The sequence below is a fragment of the Colossoma macropomum genome, unplaced genomic scaffold (assembly GCF_904425465.1).
Source record: "Colossoma macropomum unplaced genomic scaffold, Colossoma_macropomum, whole genome shotgun sequence".
NCBI classification, from domain to species: Eukaryota; Metazoa; Chordata; class Actinopteri; order Characiformes; family Serrasalmidae; genus Colossoma; species Colossoma macropomum.
In genome coordinates, this window is record NW_023494795.1 from 22,470,486 (window position 1) to 22,492,283 (window position 21,798).

The 21,798-nt window shown below is 40.9% G+C and overlaps 1 protein-coding gene across 1 annotated transcript; it reads left to right on the top strand.

The window, feature by feature from the left end:
* Positions 1-215: 215 nt before the first annotated feature.
* On the top strand, positions 216-1,993 carry sox11b (SRY-box transcription factor 11b). The gene has a single exon (XM_036581875.1). It carries the CDS (start codon positions 362-364, stop codon positions 1,523-1,525), a length of 1,164 nt encoding a protein of 387 aa, XP_036437768.1. The 5' UTR covers positions 216-361; the 3' UTR covers positions 1,526-1,993.
* The last annotated feature ends 19,805 nt before the right edge of the window (positions 1,994-21,798 follow it).

Below are 21,798 nucleotides of genomic sequence, written 5' to 3' on the forward strand. Positions count from 1 at the left end.
CCTGCTTCATAAGACGATGTTCGTTTACTTGTGCCTCTGCATGTTTTGCACGCCGAGTCCGAACCAGACAGCGTGAAGGCCCCGCCCCCAAACAACAACCACCAATCAACTGTTTGAAATAAACGCGAAGGAATGTCTGGAGCGTTCTGGGCGGAGCGGCGGTGCCTGATTGGATAATTATGAGTGACGTAGCCGGTATGAAAAAAGCCCCGAGAAGTAGTTAAGAAGGCAGCCAGGAACTTTGCAGAGGTTTTGACTGAGCTTTAAGGCTGTAGGGAGGAAAAGAACAGAAACACAACAAAAATCACTGCGAGCACAGCGAAAGTAAAGAAGTTGAACTTAGGAAACTGTGAAACGGAGCATGGTGCAGCAGACGGAGAGCAGCATGTCCCGGGAGGCCACGGACACCGAGGAGGCAGAACTGACGGCGTGTAGCCCGGTGCCTCCGAAGCCAGACTGGTGCAAGACAGCGAGCGGCCACATTAAGAGACCCATGAACGCGTTCATGGTGTGGTCCAAGATCGAGAGGAGAAAGATCATGGAGCAGTCACCGGACATGCACAACGCTGAAATCTCCAAACGGCTGGGAAAGCGGTGGAAAATGCTGAAGGACAGCGAGAAGATCCCCTTCATCAGGGAAGCCGAGCGGTTACGGCTGCAGCACATGGCCGATTACCCCGACTACAAGTACAGACCCAAGAAGAAGCCAAAGCTTGACAACTCTTCAAAGCCGACCGGGCTCTCGCCGGAGAAGAGCGGCAGCAAAGCGGCGGTCAAAGCACCGGCAAAGAAGTGCACGAAAGTTAAGCCCAGCAAGCCCGGCATCGGCGTCACCGCCAACGCAAAGCCCTCTCATCACCAAGATGTGAGGTACAACTATGTATTCACGAACTTAAAAGTGACCAAGTCCGTTAAGAGGGAGCTCACGGACGACGAAGACGACGATGACGACGACGACGACGATGAGGACGACGACTACGATGATGAGCTGCCCGCTCGGATTAAAGTGGAGGAGGAAGAGGACGAGCACGAGCAGCAGAGGCTGAGGCCGTACGGCGTGGCCAAAGTGCCGGCGAGTCCCACGCTGAGCTCCGCCGCGGAGCCGGAGGGTGCGAGCATGTACGAGGAGTCGAGACACGGCGGCAGACTTTTCTACAGTTTCAAGAACATCACGAAGCAGAGCTCGTCTCACTATCTCCCCGCCTCCTCCTCCTCTTCATCCTCCTCGGCTTCTCCAGCCTCCTCTTTCCGCTCCTTCTCCACCTCATCCAGCTCGGGCGACGACGCGGACGACCTGCTGGTCGACTTCAGTTTGAACTTGGCCGCTGGCACCCACGGAGCGGAGCTGGGCAGCGGCTCGGGAAACCTTTGCCTTTCTCTGGTGGATAAGGATTTGGACTCGTTCAGTGAGGGCAGCCTCGGCTCCCACTTCGAGTTCCCGGACTACTGCACCCCAGAGCTGAGCGAGATGATAGCCGGCGACTGGCTGGAGGCGAACTTTTCTGACTTGGTGTTCACTTGCTAAGTATAGCTAGGCTAGGCTAGGCTAACTCACTCCGCTAGCCGGGAAAACGACTCGCATCTTCAGGTTTTTTTTAAAGACTCGCCTCTTTGGCCTCGTCCTCTGTCGGTGTAGGGAGAGGAACCGAAACCAGAAGTGTTTTGAGGAAGGTTTCATCGCAAAAAAGTGACATTTGTCGCCATGACAGGGTTTTATGGGTGTTATTTTTTTCTTTCTGTGAGGGGCCGCAGTGAAACTGCTAACATGAGGTGGACGGCAAAGTGTAAAACCTGAACTATGCATTCACGTCCCACCACATCTTCTCTACAGGGAGCTGAAACGCGGCTGCTGGTCTGAAAAAGGAGGCAAAATCTGAAACACTGTTCAGGATGTAACTTTTTCTCCGAGGTTTTATGTGATTTCTGTACTCCACAACTGTTTGTTTTCTAACCGGTTCCGTTTCCCTCCAGGTGTGGAGATTAAAAAAAAAAAAAAGCAGACAAACTGTTGTAGAACACAGGTATGGCAGGAAGCATTTTTTGATACATAACCAACATACCTCATCTTTTTAAAAAAAAGAAGTGAAATATTTTCTGGCTTATTTTTGTACAGTTAAAGGGAATGTTCTTACTGTGCTCTCAGTGAGGTTTCTTCAGGCACTTCTACCCGGTTTCATTGGTTCAAGCATGCAAGGGTTAAAAATGAGATCATCTTGCATCTAAATGCCTTGTTATTATTTCAGTCTAGACTGTGTACAGTTGTAGATCTGACCATGCGTTTCTATAGAGATGTACAATGGAATTGGGGAACTATAGACCTCATTGCTGGTACTAGATTCAAGATTGTATATGTTGTGTAATATAGTAAAGCTAGGAGTTTATGTATATCAGTGTGAATGGGTCCCAAATAGCAGGTGTGAAACAAGATTTTGTTTCATTTTTATCATCTTAATGGCACATTTTGTTTTTCATTATTTTGTGCAATATACTCTTGAAATGGACCATCTGCGTTTTGTAGCAAAGGAAATGCGTTACATGTCGTCATGCTGAAGTCTGTATCTTGGCAAATAAATCAGCTGGAACTGATAACGTATGTCTGTTTTTATTGTTTGAGTGTCAAGGAACAGTTGATGGGAGTGCAAAGTTGACCATCGTGCTGCATCTTGCATTGGTTTTTGGGTGTGCATGTTATCTGACACTTCAGTCCATGTTTTTTTCCTCTCCTTAACCAGCAGGGATAGTTTTCCTGGGAAGGAAAAAAATCAAATCTCGCGGCGTCTTGAGGGGCCACTTTGATTGGTCAAGCAGATCCCCCTGTGGTGGATGAGTTAAGCCGCTCTCCCTGTGCAGCCATTCAGCCATGCATTCAAACAGCCATACACTCAAGCATATCAGTGCAGCTGTTCCACTCCAAAAGCCTCTCAGCTTTCAGCGACTGCAGGAATAAAATCTATGTACATTGTAAAAACCCTGTACCTTTTTTCAAGCGAGTCACACACTTGTAAAAAAAATTAAGCTTGCAGTATGTCATGTATAAGGTTAGCAAAACTGCACCATTTTGGGAAAGGTGTAAGGTCAGAGGGCAGCTAAAATGTCAATAGGTCACTCTAGGATGATGTCATTGACTTAAATGTACTTTTTTAAAGATGCTAAGTTAATTATGAAATTACATGTTTATATCTGGAAAAATACCCAAATCTTAACCCATGCTTGACAGACAGAAATGACCTAAAAAGGCACTCGAACATAATCAGGGTGTGCAAGCTTTGGCCTAAGCTGGGTCTGTGTGGATTGTAGGGGAGGAGAGTATTCTGTAGGGATATAACTGCTTTCCAGTGCTCTCATTTACCACATATGTTAATCTACAGAAGGAAAAGTCACTTTCTGGAGGGCTGCCATGATATATGGCTTTGATTATTCATTCCCCTGTTCTTTCCCTGGATGTGTGTTGCAGTTCAAATGGCTAAAAAGGCCTCTATGAGTGCCTCTCTCTTTCCTTTTTGCTCATCCACACAGTCATTCCTATAAAGATTGTATGCTATTTTGAATGACCTATTTGCTATGATAAAGCAAAGAGCTGTTTATGTCTGCACCTTTCAGTGGTGCACTATTTGCAAGATTGCTATAAATGCTCTGAGGGCCTTTGCTGCTACGACCAGCAGGTTAGCTTTCTGCTCACATTCATTTTGGAGCTAATGCTTTTTGGCCATATGTTCACACTGCATATCAACCGTGACAAGGCCCATTATGTGTCTCTTCTCTCCACTGATCTGGAGGTTGTGCAGTCTCTGTGGCTCAGGGCTGTGATTTAAAAAGTCAATCCATTGGCTGCTCTGCTGCTTGATTAGCACAGGAAGCTAAGGGTGCTGCAACAGCTAATTATGATGAAGGCGACTGACAGAGTGTTTGACGTTTTTTTTCTTTTTTCAAATGGGCTTCAAAGATCAAATGCTCATTAAATGTTTTTAATGTGATGCACAGGACCTGTAAATGTCTAGAGCCATACGCTGGATAACAATGGATCTTTGCTAACATGATTAATAAACACAACTACATTTTACCCATGTTCACTTCCATAACAACTTAGATAGGAAAATATGAATATTTTTAGGGATGTACATAATTGACCATAAACCAACTAAAAACTCTTCTACCAATTATATGGGTTAAGAAAAGTTATTTCATTTACAGCTAACAACAGAATTGGACACACAAGAGTGCAGTGGGCAGCTGGTTCCACCAGATAGGGCCCACTATAAAATGAATTGCATAGCTGAACCAGAGGTATTTGGGATTACTTTTCAAGAGGACAACACAACTCATAGTTGTCATCAGGTTAAACAAACCCTGCTCATACAAATCATTAAAAGTTTCTGTTGGTTCCTGATGGTTTCCAGTAGTTACTAATGATATTTTGTGTTTTCCAGATGGGTTGGTATCACAGTGTAAAAGATTCTGATGGTTTAACAGCTGTCCTGGGAACGATTCCAGGTGCACTTGATGGTTTCCTAATGGGATCTAAAGGTGTCCTACTGAAACCGAGTGGCCTCTAATGGTAACGTTAAGCCAATTCTCATCAGAAAGCTAAACCATCAGGTTTTGAACCGAATAGATCTAATGGTCTTTTTCAGCAAGGAAAATGGGTTCTTACATAATGTATGCTTAATAGCCTGTGCTTTGGGCCATTTACTTCACATTCATCTACAACACCATTTCCAAAAAAGTTGGGATGCTGTGTAATGTAAACAAAAACAAAATGCAATGATGTGCAGGTGATTTAAACCCTATATTTTATTGAAAATAGTACAAAGACAACATATTAAATGTTGAAGCTGAGAAATTTTATTGTTTTTTGAAAAATTTGCCCATTTAGAATTTACATGATTGGGTATGAAAAAAAAGCATCCTGGAGAATCTGGAGAAATCTCTGTGTGCAAGGGACAAGGCCGAAAACCAGTATGTGCTGGCCATGATCTTTGGGCCTTCAGGTGCCACTGCATTAAAAACAGGCATGATTCTGTAGTGGAAATCACTGCATGGACTCACTTCTGAAAACCACTGTCCGTGAAAACAGTTTGTCGCTGCGTGCACTAATGCAAGTTAAAACTCTAAAACGCAAAGAAGAAACCATATATAAACAGAAACCAGAAATCCTGCCACCTTTTCTGGGCCTGAGCTCATTTAAAATAGACAGGTGAAGTGAAAAAATGTCCTGTGGTCCGACGAATCAACATTTGAAATTCTTTTTGTAAATCATGGATGTTGCGTCCTCAGGGGTAAAAACCACTCAGCTTGTTATCAATGCACAGTTCAAAGCCAGTAGTCATGATGGTACAGGGGTGCATTAGTGCACATCTATGAAGGCAACATTAATGCTGAACAATATATACATGTTTTGGCAGCATATGCTGCCAGCTGGATGATGTCTTTTTCAGAGAAGGCCTTATTTCAGCAAGACAATGTCAAACCATATTCTGCATGTATTACAACAGCATTGCTCCATATTAAAAGAGTCCGGGTGCTAAACTGGCCTGCCTGCAGTCCAGACCTGTCACCCACTGAAAATATTTGGCGCATTATGAAATGAAAAATACGACAAATGAGCCCCAGAATTGTTGAGCAGTTGGAATCCTGTATCAAACAAGAATGGGAAAACTTTCAAAACTACAGCAATTGGTCTCCTCAGTTCGCAAACGCTTACAGAGTGCTGTTAAAAGAAGTTGGTGATGAAACACAGTGGTAAATAGGCCCCTGTCTCAACTTTTTTGGAACGTGTTGTTGGCATCAAATTCAAAATGGGCACATATTTTTCAGAAAACAATAAAATTTCTCAGTTTTAACATTTGATATGTTGTCTTTGAAGTATTTTCCTTTAAAAATATGGTTTACATGATGGTTTACATGCAGATCATTTATTCACATTCTACACAGCTTCCAAACTTTTTTGGAAATGGGGTTGTTTTTATGCCTCTCCCAACTATCAGTACATGCAAGGAGCACTTTTTAATATCTAGGCGCATAAATACAAAACTGAGCTAATGTGTGGACTCAAAAGTGTGAGTATGTCATGTATTTTATAAAGGCTTCGAATGTGGCTCAGCCAATCTGATCTCAGAACCGTGACCAGGCCTGGACTTCCCATCAGGAGTACCAAGAGATTTCCTGGTGATCTGTCATATCAGTTTGCCTGGATCATCGGATCACATACAAAGATCAACTAAACTAAATCACAGTGTAGACACATGTTTTTAAATGCAAGCAACCTTCTCTACTCTGGTCTATCACACGACTGGTCTAAATTGACTGTATACAGAGTATGTGTGATAACAGAGTCAGATCAGAGACCTGCAGTACTAGCTGGTGAGCTAGCTAGCTCAGTCAACTAGCCTACAGCATATTCGCAAAATGGATAAGAATTAAGATTAGAAAAGGAAAGAATCGTGGGGCCGAAAGGAAAGTGTGTTCAAAATAACTAATACAGCAACAGATGCACATCTCAGTTAGAAACCAAAACACACACACAAATTCCCCACCCACCATGAGTATTCTGGTACATTTAGCTAGCTACTGACGTAGGCTGTTTCCCTCAGACAGTAAGTATCAGATTACTACTTAGTTTTTCATTTTGATTTTTAATTTTAGTTTAGTTTCAGTTAGTCTTAAGTGTGCCTGAATAGTATTACTCTTGTTTTTATTTTCTGAAAAGTAATAGTTTCAGTTTAGTTTTTGGTATCATGATGAGTGGTGTGATAGCAGGTATTTGAAAAAGTTAGAGTAAAATTAACTCAACAGTAGTCAGCTCAACTTCAGCCTTCTTTAAAGATGGCCTAACACAGAAGAGCTCCACTTCTAAACTCTCATGTACACCCTGAAAAAAATGAAAACTGAAGGTTGTTTCTCAGTATTTCTATTTAGTTTTTGTTAGTTTTGTAGTGGACATTATAGTTTTGATTTAGTTTTTTTAGTTTTTATTATTTATTTTAGTTAACAAGCAGGTTTTTTTCACTGCTAGTTTTTGTTTTGGTATTAGTTTTAGTTAACTATAACAGCCCTGAGACTTCGTTGCAGGTTTTGAAACTCCATCTAGTTTACAGATTCGTTTACACATTCAATGACAAAATAGCCCTGATTCTTCTTGCTAGTATATGCATGTCCTTATAGCTGATTTGACTAAAACAGAACCCAACAATCATGTGTTAAGCCTTCTCTGCATGCAGACTTGAGTGGCTTCTGTTCTTACACTGCTTTAACTTAACATATTCAAGTGTTTAAAATATCATATAGAATGGAAACATATATGACTTTGTTTCACTAAAAACTTATGCAACGTATTAAATGTACGATTCAATAATACTGTAACATTTCTGTTTGAAGATTTGATCAATATTCACTATTGGTCTTTTTTTTGGAGGATAAGTTTACTATAACCTCATTCTTGATGTTTTGCAGCTTTCTTAATCTTTTTAAAATAATGTACAGCTGTGTTTATCAATCTGGTCCCATCTAAAATGTTCTCAGTTTTTTAAACAGCTTCCTGCTAATTCTTTGAAACCTGGGAAGGTGCAAATCACTTTATACATACCTGCAACAAACTTTGTTTACAGTATTGAAAATATAAACATTCGTACATTATGAATGTGTGTGTTTCTGGGTGCTGCCTAGGTTGGATCTACATTCTCTGCCTTAATAATGATCCCATCCGGCCTTGACCGTACCAATCCATTTAATATTTGACATATATGACAAACAGTTAGTGGTGAGTTTTCCAAAATCTGCATCCCCACTTTTGATGATGGGCAAAGAAATATCTTCAGCAAACGGGTAAACAGTATACCATCAACTTTTGTTCCGAAAAAAACAATTACACCAACACAGTTAGGTTACTTAGAAGGTTGATGTTTAAGTGAATAGAGTAAGTACCAAGCCTTTCAAGTTACTGAACACCAACAGTGCACTTCAGCAGAGACAACTATTGACAGTGTAGTGTCTCTAATGCCACCATCTAACTTGATTACCCGACTGCATTCATGCATGAATGTAAAGGAAGCCTTTGATATGCGCACATGTGCAACTTGTTAAAGATGTGAACTAAGCTGATTTGGCAGTGTCTACAGGAGTTCATCCCTCAGCTGGGTGCCCTCCTACCCCTCCCACCCACACTGACTGCATTTCTGCTGTGGCTTTATTCCCCCACTCTCTGTGTTGTCTCAGAAGACTATCAGGCTGACAGCAAATAACAAGCAAAGCAGATTATTGACACTCATACTGCAGAAAGCATGTGTCTACCTAGCTGCTCCATGCACACACAGATGGCGGTCTGGTATGAGGATGTCTGTAAGGCTGTCTGTAGCATTGACTAAAACCCAAACAGATCTCTGTGTGCTGGATTTGCAAGCCAAACCTTATGCCATTGCCTCCAGAACCAGGAACTGGCACACTCACGTAGATATGCTCAGCAGGCGTCCAAACCTGTTAATGCCATTAATAAGCTTCTTGCAATTTGGCTTTGATTTGAAAAATTAAAAAGGTGTTTGGAGCTGTAATTATTCGTGCAATGCAGTTGTTTCCTCTTAAGCAGAAATTGGAAGAGGGTGAACTGAATGCAAAACAGTTGCTCTGTGATCAGGATTAGTTCTCAAAAGCCCTCTCCTTACTCTGAATTCGTATTTAGAGGTAATCCAACAAACCACGGGAGTGGCTGAGTGCCTTAGTTCAAGATGCTTTACAGTCAAGCTGCATTTGTTTAGTACAGCTTGCTCTTGATTCCTTAGAATTGTAAGGCAATTTCGAATGGGTTTCCCAGCAATCCTGCTGTGTGCTATACACACACACACATATATATATATATATATATATATATATATATATATATATATATGTGTGTGTGTGTATTTGAGTAACAGGTCAGCTTTAAATGATAGCCAAAGGCATGCAGGAGACCACAGCTAAAGTTCTTTTAAGACTCTTGCTGGTGCACTGACACAAATACATAATACTACTAATACATACAAACTGCAAAAGAGCAGCAAAGAGATTATTTATGGTAATGCGTGGCATGGAGTCAGTACTGATTTAAACCTAGGTGGACCCGTTGAATCAAAATGTCTTTTGTAGATGGAAATGATATTATAGAGATTGTTTAGCTGCCCTGTGATGAAGTAGTGACCTGTCCAGTGTGTTTCGGCCTTCCGCCCAATGAGCGCTGGGACAAGCTCCAGCAACCCCCGCAACCCAGCAGGATAAGCAGCTTAGAAAATGTGTGTGTGTGCATGTGTGTGTGTTTGTTTAACACCACTGAATAATTCTGCAGTGTGCAAAGGTGCAGTGTTTCACTTCTTTAGAATTCTGTTACTTTTACACTAAAGGCACTTCCACCATTTATTTTTTTTTTCAGATTTCTGGAATTGAAGCATGCACTGAGTGGGAAACTGATGCTCTCCCTATTCTAAATCCTTTATCTCTTGTGCACCACTGGCTCAAATCATAATACCTGCTTCTCTGTAGTGTAAATCAATGAGGTCTTGTTCTACATTGTGCTATTATACGAATGATGAATGTGTAAATAGCAGTTTTTCCCATAAGACCTCTTATGACGTTTATGTTGTTTCATGTACCAAAAACACTGTAATCATAATTTCCATCCCCTCTTTATCCCAGAATTGAGCAATATACTTTTTTACTATGCCTTTAAGACTAATATGTGCCAATGACCTCTGATTGGCTGCCATGCTTTTCATTCAAAAAGTAGTCCAGTGTATATGTGTGTACATGTGTGTAACAAATTTTAACGTTTAGACTGAATTTGTCTTGTGGAAGGTTGTGATGATACACTTGCTTCCTCACAGTCAGAAACAGCATGACTGTGTTTCTGCTTCTTCTGCTCCAAAAACTCTGCTACAGAATGTGTGCAGTAACAACACTCCTTACACTCCTACTCATCACAGCCATGATGAATTTCTGGTTAATTTAAAATTTTTAAATGTGATCCCTTTAAATTGATCTCTTGTGATGAGCTTTGTTTAAGCACAAAACATATCTGCTATCTGGGGTTGCTAAAAACCATGTATCAGGATCCTCTGCTATTCTGCCAAATATGCATAAGCCAGATATGCATAAAAATAATGCCTACATGAATAGTAAGTTTCTGAAGTATATGAAATGTGAAAGTATAATATACATGGTAAAGAATGTATTCCTAAAGTCAGCCTGTAACTTGTAACCATGGAGGAGCATGTTAAATTGGCAAGCTCGGGTGGTATAGTGTAGTGGGTAACACCTCTGCTTTCTATGCTGTAGGCTGGGGTTCAATCCCCTGCTTGGATAAACACCCTACACTACTAATACAAGTCCTTGGGCAAGACTCCTAAAAATACCTTCTCCTCCCTGTAACCTCCTGGGTGTGGCAAAGAGCCCAGCCTACAGCCCCCTAAAGGCTGTTCTATAGACATCGTGAAACATCAATTGTTAATCAACAAAACTTCCCCTAATTTGCTTTCTGTGGTCGCTTTACATCCTTTAGAATGTGTCCTCTCTATGACCACATTCAGCCTTTGAACATTTTATGCCATTTAATTTATGTTGTCTGTCTTGTATGTTGTCCAGAGCTTTCTCAGGGTTGTCATCCAAATGTTTGCACAGTTTGTCTCACTAGTGTATGCTATTTCCACATATATGTATAAACATACAGCATATGTATATGCATTAGCATGACTAGCTGCACTGCAGTTCTCTGGCCCCTGGCTTCTTTCCTACCACAGAGCGTGACGAATGGATGTGAGAAGATGCTTGTAGTGCATGTGAATCTGAAGGCTACTGACATCAAAGCTCAGTTAACCAGTCTTTATTGTCTTATGCATATGGTGTTTGTTGCCTACTCATTATTCACAGCACACAAGAGAAGATTTTGCACGCTGACCTCTCACCTTGACACAGAAAACTGATTCTGAACTAAGCTCCTGAGTTTCACTTCACCTTTGGCTTTTTCATATATTTCAAAAGTGTAGAAATATTATTTTATTCACTTCACAACCAACTTTCTTAGATGGTACTACCGGTCTGATCTCTTCACTGTAACATTTTACAGCCCTCCAACATTCTGTGATCTGGCCTTCACCTATGTATTTGTATCTTGGCTTTTTCCATGTGCACCCTGAATGTTTCATAGCGATTTCAAGTTTACTCCATGTTGTGTAAAAGAGTTCACTGTACAGAGATGTCCAGATTGTTTAAAGCTAAACACTCAGAAAATTGAAATGAGGAATTGGCAATAGAATACAACCACAGACTACTGAACCCCTAGACATGCTACTGCACAGTATTGGATGATATTTACAAACCCAATTCCAAAAAAGTTGGGATGCTGTGTAAAATGTAAATAAATGTAAATAAAAACAGAAATGCAATGATTTTCAAATCTCATAGACCCAAATTTTATTCACAATAGAACATAGAATATATATCAGATGTTGAACATTTACTCATTTAGAACTGTATGGCAGCAGCGCATCTCAAAAAAGTTGGGACAGGGGCAACAAAACACTGCATCCTCCAGGCTGAAGACCTCCCAGCTTGTTTTAGCTTACAGTTCAAAAGCCAGCATCTGTGATGGTATGGGGGAGCACTAGTGCACATGGCATAACTGTCTTGCACATCTGTGAAGGCACTATTAATGCTGAATGAACTATACAGGTTTTGGCAGCATATGCTGCCATCCAGACTGCGTCTTTTTCAGGGAAAGACTTGCATATTTCAGCAAGACAAAGCTAAATCACATACTGCATCCATTACAACAGCCTGGCTTTGCAGAAGAAGAGTCTGGGTGCTGAACTGGCCTGCCTGAAGTCCAGACCTTTCACCAATAGAAAACATTTTGCGCTTTATGAAATGAAAAATGCGACAAAGAAGACCCAGCACTGTTGAGCAACTAGAATCCTACATCAGACAAGAATGGGACAACATTCCTCTCCCAAAACTCCAGCAATTGGTCTACTTACTTCCTAGACATTTACAGACTGTTGTTAAAAGAAGAGGGGATGCTACACAATGGTAGACATGGCCCTGTCCCAACTTTTTTGAGATGCGTTGCTGCCAAGTTCTGAATGTGTTAATGTTTTCCATGAAATGGTAAAATGTCTCACTTTCTCATGTCTCACTGATATGTGTTCTATGTTCTATTGTGAATACAATATGGGTATTCATATCATTGCATTCTGTTCTTATTTAAATTTATTTACATTTTACACAGCATCTCAACTTTTTTGAAATTGGGGTTGTAAGTTTGCATTAATAAAGTTGGTACACTATGCTAAAAGAATGTCTTCAAAACCTGACATAGCTTTTTTTGATTCGACTGTACTGATTCTCTTAAAATTACATCAAAGGGAACCTACATGTATCACATTCCAGACAGGAAATTAATTTAATTTTTATACATTTTTTTAGCTGTTCTAATCTAAAGTAGTTAACTACTTAGTTAGTTAACTTCATTTCTGCAGTCTATTTCAATGCTACTAAACTTGTTTGTATGGCACTGATACCAGTATATCCGTATATAGATAATAAGTCATCCAGCACTACATGCAGGATTGAGCCCAATTGCCTCTACAGGATTAGCAGAAGTTCTCTTTTGCAAACACTTTCTTCCTCTCAAAATACCCTCCGCCCTCCACCCTGACTGCATTAGTACCCTCATTCTCCTGGGTCATGTTTCTCTGCCTCCTCTCCCCTCTCAAAACAGCATGACCTAAAACTAAAGCCTCCCATCACCTCCAACCACAACCCCCCTCCCATCCTCAAAGGGCCCAGACCAAAACACAGATAAGCCTGGCTTTCTGCTACTTCCTGCTGAGCCCATGGTCTGATAAGAGTGCACGGATGCTGTTGCTTGCTGCTGGAGAACTAACCCACAGAGGAAACTGTTATTACCTTTATTGACTGAAACCATCAATGCCAATCACCCGTAACCTAGCAGTTCTCTCCTTTAGGCCTTGCTTTGCCCCAGTATGGGCTTTTAGTTATAACCTCAGCTTACAGCAGAGAAAGCTTAGTTGTTGCCGTACTTATTCCACTACCGCTGACCTAATTTCAGCTTCTGACTGACAGTGAGTGATCAGTATTATACAACTGAATTGGACCATAGTGGTCCTGAGATTAAGTTAGGATAGACCCTTGAACATATGGTTATACCACTGTGAATATACTCCAGACTAAAACTGTTCCTGGAAGACACTATTTCCAGTCAATCACATGACTGTGTCCAATAAAATGAGCCTCTTTTCGTCTTTGCCAGATTTCTTCCTTTTCTACACGGCTATTAAATATGAATACTTGCCTGAAGGTCCTGTTCAGACAGAGTCTCTAACACAAAAGCTGTTTTTTTGTGCTCTGTCTAGTGCTATGTTTGTCGTGAGAGTCATATAGATGATAATGGCTGCATCCACTTTAATTAGTACATGTATTATCCAGCTAACATTTTCGAGCAGTTATGCTCCCAGGTTATTTGTTATCTCCGCTCCCTTATCTGACAACATAATTGAACAATCCATAATTCTTTTACTTTCCATTGCAGGAGAGCCATTTTGGTCTGGAGCATTGATTAGATTGATTCTGCATGGTTGTATGCTACTTTCTCCCCTTAGTGTAAACTTTCCCCTGCTTCTTCCTCAGTGTAGGCTCTGCTGACCTGAGCCAAAGCATGTGACGTTAGTGTTTATTTATGTGTGCAGCATGTATGTCTGTGTATAATTTATATAATACTGTGCAGAGACCACCGTTTTACATACATACTTACATCATCTAAACCGCTTTTCCTACTGGGTTGCGGTGGGGTGCTGGAGCCTATCCCAGCTGTTATTGGGCGGAAGGCAGGATACACCCTGGACAGGTCGCCAGTCCATCGCAGAGCAGACAGACAGTCATACACATTCACACACACACTCACACCTAGGGGCAATCCAGCATGTCCAATCAGCCTGACTGCATGTTTTTGGACTGTGGGAGGAAACCGGAGTACCCGGAGGAAACCCACGCAGACACGGGGAGAACAGGCAAACTCCAGACCACCGTTTTATTAACTTCATTTCCAGTTAAATCGGCCATTAAGTACAAGTTATTCATTATTCAGCTACAGAAAAAAGCAGGGAACATATATTTAACAGAAAATTACACAGAAGCCTCAATACACACAAACACACACTCACACACACATTATTTAAGCTGCCTATCCTTCTGGGTCGAGGGGGTGCTGGAGCCTTTTGCAACAGTCTTTGGGTGGAAGGCAGGAAATGTCCTGGACAGGCCGCCAGTCCATCACAGGACAGAGAAGCCTCAATAACTGAATATAATAATAAAAATTATATGAAAAATCTCATAGCTCAAATGTTGGCTCATGTGACTTAATGGAGATTCTCCTAAAATTCCTTATGAGAAATAACATTAGACAAACAGAAGACATCTGATACAAGAGACATAAAGGAGAGATGAGAGTTTAGTTTCAGATACAGATAAGTGTTAGTATAGCATCCTGCTACTGGCTCACGCTGCCATGGGAGACATGGCCATGCAGAGCAGCCATGCGTTGAGGCTCTCAGGAAGTGCCGTGCTCACGGTAGGAGTGACATTTGTCGTAAATAAGTTGTTGTTGTTAGCTCTAAGATGTGTCACACGTGCTATTGTCTGTTGGGCTGTGAGGTAGTTTGTGTGGGTTTTCTGTCTATGACAACTAGAGATGTATGGTTAGAAGTGACCTGCCTGCTTCCCAGCTGTGTCAGTTATCAGTGAGTGTCGGTTCTCCCTTCCTGCCTGTTCTATAAAAGAGCATTCACCTTTAAAGCACAAAATCTCCCGCATCTTATTCTATGCTGATGCCACAGTATCTCGGTGAATCTGAGCACAATATGTGATTGAAAGCTCTAATAAAGCTCAAGAGGAGATGTGAGATTACTGAGGCCTTTTTAAGATTTGAGATTTAAGCATTCAGTCTTCTTACAGTGGAAAGATGGAGAGAAAGGATGGATCTGTGGATTTTTTCAGGTCTGAAGCAAGAGTGGAGCTTAACTTTCTCCTCTCTCTCAGAGATGAAAACTTTAAGGGCTGTTTATCTGATGGAGTTTTGGCGGTTTACCAGCTCTTGCACAATTGTTAAGTCCCATTTTCTCTAGATCTTTTAATCAATTTTTTTTTACTTTTAAAAGCTCTTATGTACACAGTTTTAACTTGTTAGTTTTAAGATTGGAAGGGTGGAAGAGTTAAAGTGGTGCATAAAACAGTGCATAAAAGTAAACAGGAGACTAATTAAACACTGATAGACTTGATATTATACTTAATGTAGGCTTTTGTGTAATTTTCTGTTAAATATGTGTTTTCTGTTTTGTTGTTTCCTCAATGCTGAAAAAAGAATAACTTGTACTTAATGACTGGTTTAACTGGAAACTGAATAAACAAAAAAGTGGTGTCTCACTTTTGCACAGTAGGTATATATGTGAGATTGGTGGCAGCAGGCATAAAAAATATTCACACATATCTCATTTCTTCAATTTTTCATGCATTGTTTGCTCTCATTAATGTGGAGGTATAGCAGGGAGAGGTTTTCTTGTTTTGGCAAACTGTGACAGCATGTCAGAGATTTAGCACTAATTATGTCTAGAAAAACACACACATGCACAAACACACACACACACACACACACACAGGCAAAAACAACTATAGTTGTAACAAATGCAGTACCTTTCAAAGCCTAAGTCACTGAAAAGTGGGGAAAAAACAAGGAATGTATCTCCAAATGTCCAGTCAAAAGGAGAAATGCAGAATTTACGAGCTGTCGAAACCCATTCTGACTGAGCAGCCATAAATATAAAGCTGCCAAAAGGGTTCTCTGGAAAGAAGCTAAAGAAGAACCTCTTTTGGCTTTTTTTTTCAAAGAATGGTTCTTTAAAAGAATGCTTCAATTTTTCAACCGCCACATCTGCATGGTTAAATATCTTGAATAATAATTTAGATACAGAACTGTGCAAAAGTCACATCACCGTTCATTTATTTCACTTCCAGTCAAAACAGCCATTGAGGACAAGTTATTCATCTTTCAGTGCTGGAAAAAAAAGAAAAAAACTAAAGACATGTAATTAACAGAAAATCACGTCAAGTCTCAGCAACTTAGTTTTTCAGCATTTACTAGTGTCCTTTGCCTATATTGCAGCCTCTATTCTTTTCAGATACTTGCTTTCAGGTTTTCAAAGAAATCTGCAGGGATATTTTTCCACACCTCCAGAGTTCAGTCTTAGAAGTTGGTTGCATCCAAATAATCCCAAAAAACATTCAATGATGTTGAGGTCTGGACTCTGGGGTGGACAATTCAGAACTCCGAGAGCACCAGTAACTTTTTTGTTTGCATTTTTTTTCTGTCTATTTCCTTTTTCTCAGTAATGGCTGCTTTACAGCTACACATCCTTTCAGACCTGTAGTGTTGAGTTGTCTTCTCACAGTGGAAGGATGGACAGAAACACCTGTGGATTTTTCAGATCTGAAGTAAGAGTGGAGCTTGATTTTTTCTTCTCTCTCAAACATGAAAGCTTTAAGTACTGTTTATCTGATGCGGACTGTTCTGGTGGTCTACCAGGTCTTTTACATATTTGTTAGGGGTCCCATTTTCTCCTGTTTTTTCACTTATTTTCCTTTGACCTTCCCCTTCTTTATGCAAGTACATTATTTTGTATCTACTTTCCTCCAAAATATCTATTTAAAAATGAAGAACTTGTACTTAATAGCCATTTTGACTAGAAATTAAGTAAATAAAATGGTCTCTGACTTTTTCACAGTACTTTACATTTCCCTATACTTAGAAAGAAATAGAAAACACACTGACCCATTGACTGCACTTAGAATAGAAGCCAATGGGCAGTTGTGAGGGTGTTATTGATTTTCTCTTATTGTCTGTAGCAATATGCCACAGATACAGTGGATGTAGATAAGGTTGGAAAATGCTGGAGTGTTCCTTTAAATCATCCATTGAAAGGTTCTTTAGGAGACCAAAAGTGCTTCTTCTATGGCATCGTTCCAAAGAACCCTTTTGACACCTTTATTTTTAAAAGTGTGAGCCGTCTGCTCATCAGACCAGAAGAGAGCCAGTTGCTCTGACTATTTTGTGTATGTACGATTGAGAGAGAGGAGTGGGGGAGGAAAGGTAGAAGATAGGGACCCCTTGTATCTATGGATAGCAGGGTTATCTAGTTTTGCTATAATTAAAGCAGAAGAGCCCCCCTCCCCCTCCCTTTCTACACATCACCGGCTTCCACTTTTCCTGCTCATTTCTCAAATTAATGTGCGACCTGCGCAATGCACCCTGTGTGTGAGACGACTAATTGGCTGGTTTAAAGTCCGATCTCGTGAAAGGAGCTGTCTGGAGCACACACAGTGCCCCCCCTCCCCTTTTCTCTCACACTACCCTCCTCTCCCCTCACTACAAATCATAGTGTGCACACATGCTAATAGCTGAAGTTTTCCAGAGGTCTCCTGCTAAGTGGCCCAGCTCCTCTCCTGTACTCCATGCAAGCTGAGCTCCACTTCTGATGGAGAATGTTCAGGAAAGGACAGCATGTCAGTGTCAAAAATGGTGTAGTTCACATAGAGAACATCAGATATGAAATCGCTGGAAATCACAACATTTGGAATTCTTTTCTCACCTGTATGGATGACGAACAGGGATGTACACAGTTTCTCATTAGCCCAAATGTAGTCAGTGAACCAGTGAAAACATTTCTGTGTCTCTTACTGGCGCTACATGCTAATGTAGCTAACAAGTAAACTTGTACTCCTTTATTATGCAAACTGCATGTGTGAAATTTTACACACTTACCTCAGACTATGGTAAATTGTCATATAATCTCCAATAGATTTGCTTCTGCCACTGATTTGCATAGCGTTACCTATAAAAATGGACAGAAGTACAAAAAAAAGTTTCAATATGGCTGGTGATGCCATCGCATGCAACATACTTTTGTCCAAGTTCATGGCTGCACCAAACGACCAAACGTCATGGCTGCACACTTACATTACTGCAGCAAAGTCAGAAACATTGCTTCACACCACAACATGTTGTCCTTTACATTGTATGTAAATTTCATGATGAAAGGACCAGAGGAAAAGGCCCAAAATGACTTGTAAAAAAGTCGATTGACTTAGATTAAAAGTACAGTATGTTATTGACAGCAATGATTGATATATATATATATATATATATATATATATATATATATAGATAGATAGATAGATATATATAGATAGATAGATAGATAGATAGATAGATAGATAGATAGATAGATATGGGAGGCGCGGTGCCGCAGTGGGTAGCGCTGTCGCCTCACAGCAAGAAGGGCCTGGGTTCGATTCCCAGCCGGGTGACCAGGATCCTTTCTGTGTGGAGTTTGCATGTTCTCCCCGTGTCTGCATGGGTTTCCTCCCACGGTCCAAAGACATGCAGTCAGGCCAATTGGACATGCTAAATTGCCCCTAGGTGTGAATGTGTGTGTTATTGTATATGTATGTTTGTCTGACAAAGCTGGGATAGGCTCCAGCATCCCACTGTGACCCAGAAGGATAAGTGGTTTAGATTATGTATATATATATATATACATATATATATGGGAAAAATTGACTATTCATAGTCTCGTTGAGAGATCTAGTTGAGGGATATGGCCACTGTAGCAACTGGGACATGTTACAAGCATATGCTTGGGTGAGATGGATAACCCATAATCTGAATGTATATAATTTTTATTGCAAAGGGAAGGGTTTGAAGTGTGTGTGCAGGGGTGGGGGCAGGCTGTAAGACAGATGTTTACCCTCAGTGTTCTTTATTTTTTACTTATAACATATTAAAATGCCATGAATATTATAAAAGACGGTGTGGCTCACCACTTGTGTTTCTGTTTGGGTGTTGCCAGTCTAGAGCAATATGGCCAAATGATTTGAATTACCATATTCAAACCATCTGATGAATGCAAAGAAAACCAGTGTTATTTTCCTGCTTGGCACTGTATTTACGCCACTGGCAGCAGAACGCTTTGTATATTATTAAATGACACCTCATCCGTCATTCCTCATGTTGGCCAGCTGCACGAAACAGAGGTTGAATGAACGATTGATTGTGTACCTGAAACCCCCAGTGGCTGTCAGCTTATATCTGTGCAGCACTCGATACAAGCATGTGCATGCCAGCAAGTGGCCGATCATCTGGTTGACGTCAGCTTCCTCGGCACGCATGCACCATTCCATCCTGACTGTGCGTCCCTGTATCTTTCACGATCATCCAATTAGTCAGCATAAGGGGGGAAAAACAATAAACACTAGTCAACGAGAAGAGATTACACAGGCCTGATGTTTTGGTTTACCAGTGAATGCCTTCTATTCCGAAACGTCCCAAGAACAGATGTAGGCGCTCCGCTATCCTTTTACAGTAATTCCATCTCATTATGACACTATCCCAGCCCATATCAAAACCAACAGACATGTTGGGACCAGGAAGCTAGATGGAAAAATAAGATACTTTACCAGCATTAAGTTAGGAAAAAAACATGAAGAGAATGCATTCCATGTTTGATCAGCTAGCTGCGATGACCTTGGTGAACTAGCAGTACTGTGCCTCCAAACAAACATGGTGTCTCATGTCTCTCAGCTCTCGAGCATTCCTTTTCATGTCTGCGTCTGAGCCTCAGCATTTCTCAGCCAAACTGTTTTTCAAAAACTGTTTAGGTCTTTAAGGCCAAACAGGAATTCTTGAGGCTGGTGTTTTGCTAAGCGAGCGAGCGTGCATTATTTTTCATGAGTCCTTTTTTGTTGCAGCATCTGTGCCGGGGAAATTTGATCCAAATGAAAAACTTAGCTGCAGGCTGGAACTCACAGCCTGAGCCCAACCCACAAGAGAAAAGTGCAGGAGAGACAAACAGAGGCAAAAAAAGAAAGAGAAAAAAAAAATAGGAGAGTGGAGACAAGCATGGAGACCTACGCACCCTTTTGTCCAAGGTTTCTGTAGAGTTTGCTTTAAACAGAGCAATGCTTTTAAAACAGCAGTGAGCTTCTCGTGTTCCTGAGTGGCTTTCTGTCATAGAGGACCATCAACACCTGAGAATGCGTGAGGGGTCACGTTCTTTACAAAGGCTGTTACAGATACTACAAAACAAGAACAGAGAACTCCTGTAATGTCCCAGTGCGGATTCTCAGTAAGATGTACACTATGTCCAAAAGTATCCAGTACTGGCAAATATTTATCCTAAATAATGAGTTTTGATAGGGTGTTGGTCCCATTTTGCTGCAGGAACAAACTCTACTATTCTAGGAAGGTTTTCCACTAGTTGGGTGGATCTCAAACTGGTCCTCAAGGCCCTGAGACGGTCCACATTTTTGCTCTTTCCCTATGAACTGTAAGTTAGGTTGGAGCAAAAATGTGGACAGTCTGGGAGTCCCTGAGGATTGGTTTGAGAAACACTGCACTAGATGTTGAAACATTGCTGCTGGTGTGATTTGATTCCATTCAACCACAAGAGCATCACTAAGGTGTTTGCCATTCAGTTGCCATTCTTGAACACAAATGCCATCCCAAAGGTACCCAATAGTGATTCATCACCCCAAAGAATGTAGTTCCACTGCTCCATAGTTTCAAAGCTCAAACTGATTTTAGCATTGCATGTGGTGATCTTCTAATTACTAATTAGAAAGAATGTCTACATGCTAGATACGTAGTGTATTTTTATGAGCGTATTTGTCTATTAGTCTAATGTAAAGCACTTTTACAGGTCAAGCTAGTGCACAGTATATGCCTGCAAGCTGTTGGGTAAGCAAATACTGACTGTTTCCTGAGAGGAGCTATTACTCTTGGACATATTCTCTTGTCAAGGCTTTGATGCATTGGCCAATTGTGCAGTACACATCGCATGTTTAGAATTGTAGTCCAAATCCATGTCAGATTTCTGCAGCTCTTTGATCTTCTCAGCACCTGTGGTCTGACTTCCACCCACGCAAAACACACACACACTCACAGAATCAACCACTAAGGAACACTTTTGCGTTTATCTAGGAAAATCTTGTTTTGTTTTTATGTGCATGATGCCCGTTAGCATACGGCACGGCTGCGTGTGAGCGATGCCCCCTGATTCTGGCATGCCTTTCATCTGCTGATTCATGTGGTTGGAGTGTTTGTGTTGGGGGAAAAAATGGCCTGTCATGCCAGGGCTGTACTTATCTGTGCGTCTGTGAGCTTGTGGTCTCTTCAGACATGTTAGAGGCTCAGGATCAGCTGTGCTGAAATTGCTTTGCAGGCTAACACTAGCGTGTGAAATGAAATCAGACAGAAATGCACAATTTCTTGCATGAAGCCAGACAGGAAAGAAAGGAAGGAAAAGACCAACTTAGTGTAAATGAACTAATCTTCTTTTTCCTGAACAGGAGGACATGACTGACAGTTTGTTTGGTCAATAATATGATGGCTGATATTAAGCTTATATATATATATATATATATATGTATATATATATATATATAACATCAAATAAACCATTCCACTCAAATAAACACTTCCACTGTCATAACTGCAAATTATTGCAAATACAGACATTTGTGATGGACGTGGCTTTGCAGGACAATGTAAACAGTTATGTAATTTCACTCGTGGCTATCACTAAAGTTTTGTGTTAGTGACTGGTGCAGCTGATGCTTCCTTGTGGATGTTAACAGGCTGTCTATAGACTGACTAAACTATATTCTGTCCTCACTAGAGTAAGCTGACCAGCTTGGCAGCTAACAGACTCCTCC